The sequence below is a fragment of the Wasmannia auropunctata genome, unplaced genomic scaffold (assembly GCF_000956235.1).
Source record: "Wasmannia auropunctata unplaced genomic scaffold, wasmannia.A_1.0 LD335902.1, whole genome shotgun sequence".
NCBI classification, from domain to species: Eukaryota; Metazoa; Arthropoda; class Insecta; order Hymenoptera; family Formicidae; genus Wasmannia; species Wasmannia auropunctata.
In genome coordinates this window covers 63,254-69,493 of record NW_012026988.1, presented here as the reverse complement: position 1 = coordinate 69,493, position 6,240 = coordinate 63,254, and the positions used below count along the sequence as shown (strand labels likewise).

Here is a 6,240-nt window from a genome sequence, read left to right as displayed (position 1 = left end):
TATATATATATATATATAGATATATATATGTATGTATACACATGTTTTTTAGACAAATAAAAAATCATATATAGCAAAATAAGAAATAATATATTGGTTTTTAAAAGAAAAAAATAAAATTTAATATTTTGACGATTTTTACGTGTATATATCTATTGATATTTATGTAATCTTAGCTTATATTTAAAATTATCTTAATTAAATTTGAACAGTCTTAAGATCCATCGAGTCTATACTATAAAATGATTGTAAAGCATTTCGAGACCATATTTAGGATGATTTTAAATATAAAATCGGAATACCGCTCCTTCCATTTAATTTAAAGTTTTATTTATCTCAATGTTTTTTTATATTGACATTTACATGTAGCGTAAAGTAAAATATCAATTTTTATTTGTTATTATAATAAATAGATTATTAAAAAAAGAATTAATAAAATAATCTCAAGTTTAAAATTTGTCGCGCAGTGAGAGAGAGAGTCTCTTAATTAGCAAACTGATGATTATTAATTTTTCAGATTTTATGAGGAAACTAAGAATGTTTTTAGTAGTGCGCGCTTTAATCTAGCAACACTAAAAAAAGTAATCTTGCAATTATAGCGAGAATTATTTAGGTACGAAAAATTAGCTAAAACGGATAAGTGATTAGTATAAGCACTGCTATACCACATATATTTTTTATTTAATCAATATAGATAACAGAGGTAAAAATTATATCTGAACTATTTGTCAAATTTAGCAAGAAAATTTCTCTATGACGTTTAATTAGTCCAGACTCCAATCATATATTTGATTATGAGACCTATATTTTCTTGCACTTAGAATATTGCTGCTATAATTTCTACGTATGACAAACAATTTTTTAGCAGATACAAAAAATAGCGATATAATTTAAGTGTAATATTTAGAATTCTAGCTGGAACAGCGAAACATTTCCCTGAGTGAAGGACACAATAAGCTTATTCTTTATAGCTGAACTAACTGCACTAGTTCACAGTTTATCTTTCTCTTTCTACATTAGAAGAAGAAAGATAAATTCTGAACTAGTACAGCAAATTTACTCGTATAAAGAACAGGTCTAATGTAACAGTGAATAATTTCACTTGTTTAACATTGGCAAACAAGGATGTAATGATTGATTGTGATACTGTATCCTTGCTGGAAAACTAAAAAAACAAGAAAAGAATAAACGTCTGCAGTTAGAAAAACGTTAATGTTTCGAAAGTGAGTTTGGAAACTTCCAGATGGCAGTAGCAATTGCCAAGCAATTTTCTCACGTGACTTCGAAGTGGAGATTATTTCCTCGAGAGATTTCGGAGATGCAATTGGTATACAATGACGTAGGAAATATTTCGTTACTAATTTTATGAACTAGAAAATGCCCCTACATTCACCATATGGATTTTGCGCATTTATGGTCGGTATTCTTGATGGTTGCGCGCGCATATCCGCAAAGTCCACGTTGCATATTCGCCAGTGACGTAGTTGAAAGTGAAACCAAAGAAGTGGAACCAAAGTAGATGGATACCGATTAACGTTTGTGATAATATTGCAACGTACATTTGATATTTGATTTTGTCTTGAATGCCTTATTGACAAGATATTAAAAACTGAGTATTAATTAAAATATCAATAACCTTGAATAAATTATCGTGACTATTCATATAGTATTAATAAGAATTCGGGGATCTAAAGGTAATTAATTAAAGAATATTATTGTATATTGTTAAATTTTTAATTACCAACGTAAATATCTAAATAATTATGTAACTTTCAACGCAGTGCTAATTCGTTATAATTTGTTATTGAATGTATGTTTCATAAAATAAAATGCATATTTACATTGCAGTAATGTCATATAACATATGACACATATATATTGTCACAAAATATTTTTGTACAATTACCATTTATATATAAATACTTAATAGTCCAACCCAGATAACGATAACAAAACAAAATTGCTATTTTGAATTAAAATTTTAAATATTGTCTAGTCTCAAATAAATAATGTATGTATGTATGTATGTATGTATATGTCTATTAAAAAATCAGATAAATTATATATAAAATTAGTATTTTGTAAGCTAACACCATCTAAATTTAAAAAATTACGCGATCTATAAAATAGTTGGTCTTTATAGTAGTAGTACTTTGTCGATGATGCGACGAACATTGGCCTAATGCTTTAATCTTGCTTTAAAAAAAAATTTTAACAAGATTTTGTTTTTTTAATGATGCTGATTAAGCTCTTTTGTGTCTACTTGGCCTATATCAAGCGAAGTGGTAACGGCGCGACGCCAAGTATATAATTTTATTTTTACTAAATAAATGGCGTTTTGAGAGACTCGCATTTGCTCGAGACGGGCCCCGTCTTTGACAGACACGGTCCTGCGACGTGCCGCCATCGTGCCCATCGTGGCGTGGCAGTCGAGTTGGCTGCCGCGCAGTAACATCGACGTCCACCATTACGCTAGGGAGTTAGATCGGGATACTAGGCGAGGAAGGAATCTAGAGATCGTCGTCCCGTTTCTTCAGGTTCCCCACCCACATCAGGTGGCCGCGGTGACGGCGGCGAGAAAGAAAAAAAAACTATTTAGTGATTTCGCGCCGCGCGATTTTGGACATTCCTGAATTTTCTGAGAGCACGCGACACGCGACATCGGAGAATTCGACGCGGATGGAGAGAGGCAACCCGTCGAAACCTGTGACGCTCCTCTCCAAGCAGAGCGTGATATGCAGAAATCTACTACCCATGCCGTTGAACCCGCGACTCACGCCGACCGGGAAGATCAGCCATGCAAAAACCCGGGTCTACACGCAGCGCTACAGAAAGGAGTGGGAACAAATGTCGGACTTCAAAGGTATATTTCTCTATATATCTCTTTCACCATTCACAACATAGGGTTCTACCTCTCCTTCCTCCCTCCCTCGTTTATCGCTTCTGGTTCTACTTTCCATACCCTAGTCCACTAATAGGTTTCTGGTTTTAATCGGTTTTAATTTCTGTCGTCCCTGCTGCGACGGGGACAGATGTTTTCGTCCGGCTAGGATTATTGCTGACACGTTGGCAGACTGCGGCGGCACGTTCTGTTTTCACTTGCCCGTTTTGATAAGGAGAGAGACTCCGCGGAGACTAGAGACTCAAGTGAGAATCTGTGCATGCATTATGGAACTGCTCGGCAATGGATTCCGATCGAAATTGTTCAATTATTCCCTAGGTTTCTATCGTGTTTTCTAGGGAAAACAAAATAATTTCAATCGAAATTCACTCCGAACAGGCATTCACACTATTTACAGGCATTACAGTCGTTGGATATTGAACTGAATATTTACGATAGTGATGGCGCCAGTTAACGTTTCTGCAAGTTTGCCATACAGATATGACCGTTCATACCAACCGCTGAGACTTTCATCGATAATTTTTTTCTGCAATTAATTACGAACAAAAATTATTATGGATTACCAATATATTGATTCATCAAACTGATAACTTAAAAAAATTGGTCATATATGCGCAGTATCATTTTTATTTTATGTATAGGTTTCATAAGATATGAGTGATTATTTTATCACGCAAGTACATTTTTCTAAAAATATATGAAAAAAGATTTGATGAATAATGAAACAGTAATGAAAATCAAACAAAATCTAGCATCTATAACTTTTCCTATGACCGATTGTACGTTTGTACGAAAATTACATTAAGAATTATAAACAGATCTCAAAGTTTATAATTAATTATGAATACAAAAATTTTTAGAAGACAACCAATCAAACTTTGACAATATATCAATATTTTCTAGAACTTTCAGCACTAGAAAATTATCGAATTCTGGAAATTCTCTAACATTTAAAATTATAATTCTAATAATCTTTAAATATAACATTTAGTTTTGCTATATTTGATCTTTTACGAAAATAGCAGTTGAAGCTGGACAAACTTTTCCTTTGAGAGCTTTAATTACACTGAAATAAACTAGCGTATCAATAATTTTCTTCTTTCTTCTATTACTATTAAAATGAAATATAAATTGTAAAATAAAATAAAAATATATAAAATATATGAAATTGTATAAATTATATAATAAATTATTATGTAATTATATAATTGATGTATAATTATGATAAAAATTTAAATAAATTATATTGATGAGCTTTTGTATATACAGTCTGTCAAGTAAGAGCGTATTCGGGTTAATTTATAAAAAAATTTGTTTAATAAAATTTTCAAATACATATATGCATTGTACTCGATGAGAACAAAGATGCAATTATGTTAGTAATGCGTCTAATCACCACTGGCATCGATCATTGTCTAATATTTCCGAGGCATTTTTCGACCAAATTGACGGCGTATTCTAGCAGCAAGGACGAAATCGAATGAATCTTGCGAGATAACTGATTCAAAGTGAACGTACGCTTATCCACGAAGTTTGTGCCTCGTGCCCATATAGAACATTCATCGATAAAAATTACGTTGCTGAAATTTCGGTCGATGTTTTGCGCGTCCAAACGAGTCGCTTCGTTACATTTTTCAGTCAACAGAAATTTCTTCATTGTGATGCGCCGTTTCAGGTCATGAGCACGGAAATGGGTTCGGATAGTTTCGTACAATATATCTAAACCTTTCTGTTTCAATTTTGCTTGTCTTTGACGCAGTGTTAAGCCAGAATTCTGCGAAAACAGACTTACTATGTTTTTTATCGTCTTTTTTGTCCAATTTGTCTATATCAACCCACGTTCCGATAAATTATCGACATGTTTTGCCACATTACATCGCTGCACCCACTTCTGTACAAATGCTTTTGACTTTCTCATGTATTTAGCAGCCGCTGATTGCGACATTTTCGGACCTTTCAGGTGGGTACATTATAGGAACACAGCCTCGTAGCGCGACGCGTATGGCTGCGTTCCGGAAAGCGCATCATGCGCAAGATTTATCTTTTTATCTTTGTTTAACATTTGATGAACAACAAGGATACCATGATATATCATGCGCATGATGCGCTTTGCGGAAAGCAGCCTATTTGACACACATGAACGCTTACGTGTTTCTCTTACAAAAAATCGAGGACAATTAACTGAATCTTTCTTGATAGTGCATCAAAGACAAAGCTTCTCTTTATCGATTTTATCGTATTTTATAAAAGATTTAGCTTCCCTTTATTGATTTTATTGTATTTTACGAAAGATTTTGGGCGATACCTTTTATCAGTTGTGAGAAAGGCTGAACACGCTCTTGACAGACTGTATGAATAGAATGAATAGGGCAAAGATTATTTTAAGATATTCTTTGCATAATATATTCAAATTCAAATGACATATATGAATATTAGAAGAGTATATTCATATTTCTCCTAGAAAACATAAAGTTGACATATTCGGAGAAATTGTGCAACAAAGAGTTATTATGTATATTGACTTCTATCTTTTCATTCTTTTTTAAATAACTAGAGTTGATTGATAAGAGAAATGTATATACAATGTATATATACATATATAATAGAAAAGCATATTCGTATATTTCTTTTTTTTTTAGTTAATGTTGTTATATGAAGGACAAAAAAGGAGTGTACACACGGTGACCATATTTTCTTAGAGAGAAAATAAAGGATATAAAGGACAAATATTTGAAAATTTAAGGCTTTATTCCTACATGTTTTCAAACCAGACAAACTTGATTTTAATCTGAAATAGGTTCCAAATAATGAAAAATAAAATGGAATCTAATCTAAATAATTTAAAAAAATTGAAAAACATAAGTAATAGAGAAAAAATTATATTTATATGTATACATTTATTTCCTATATTGTTAAAATAAAGGACAAAATTGAGTTCTAATAAAATTAATAAATATAAAGAATGGTTACCTGAAATGAAGGACTGTCCTTTACAATAAAGAATGTACAGTGTATATATACAGGGTGTCACATTTTAATTGATCACATCAAATATCTCTTGAACAGTGCATTTTAGGGAAAAATGTTTCAGACAAAAGTTTCGGGACTTCGAGGGGGACATAAGATGATAACATTGGTTTGACCCTGAGTGGCGTCGCCAAGGTCAGGACAAGGTCATTTTGAATTTTTTAAATGGAACCCCCCCTTTTTCATTACATATTCTTGTAGTACACCTCGAGAGCTTTCCAAAACACATAGATGAAATATTTTTTGATTAAATAAATCTTGAGTTATGAAGCTTGAAAGTTGGAGTACCATAGATCGGAAGAGCACACGTC

The 6,240-nt window shown here is 32.2% G+C and overlaps 1 protein-coding gene across 2 annotated transcripts in view; it reads left to right on the top strand.

Annotated features, from left to right (window-relative positions):
• The first annotated feature begins 2,049 nt into the window (after positions 1–2,049).
• LOC105455506 overlaps positions 2,050–6,240 on the top strand; it is a 10,597-nt gene continuing 6,406 nt past the window's right edge. For both annotated transcript variants that reach the window (XM_011698875.1, XM_011698874.1), the window contains exon 1: positions 2,050–2,863. In XM_011698875.1, coding sequence (XP_011697177.1) covers positions 2,680–2,863 — 184 coding nt within the window. In that variant the 5' untranslated portion in view covers positions 2,050–2,679. The remainder of the gene's footprint in view (positions 2,864–6,240) is intronic.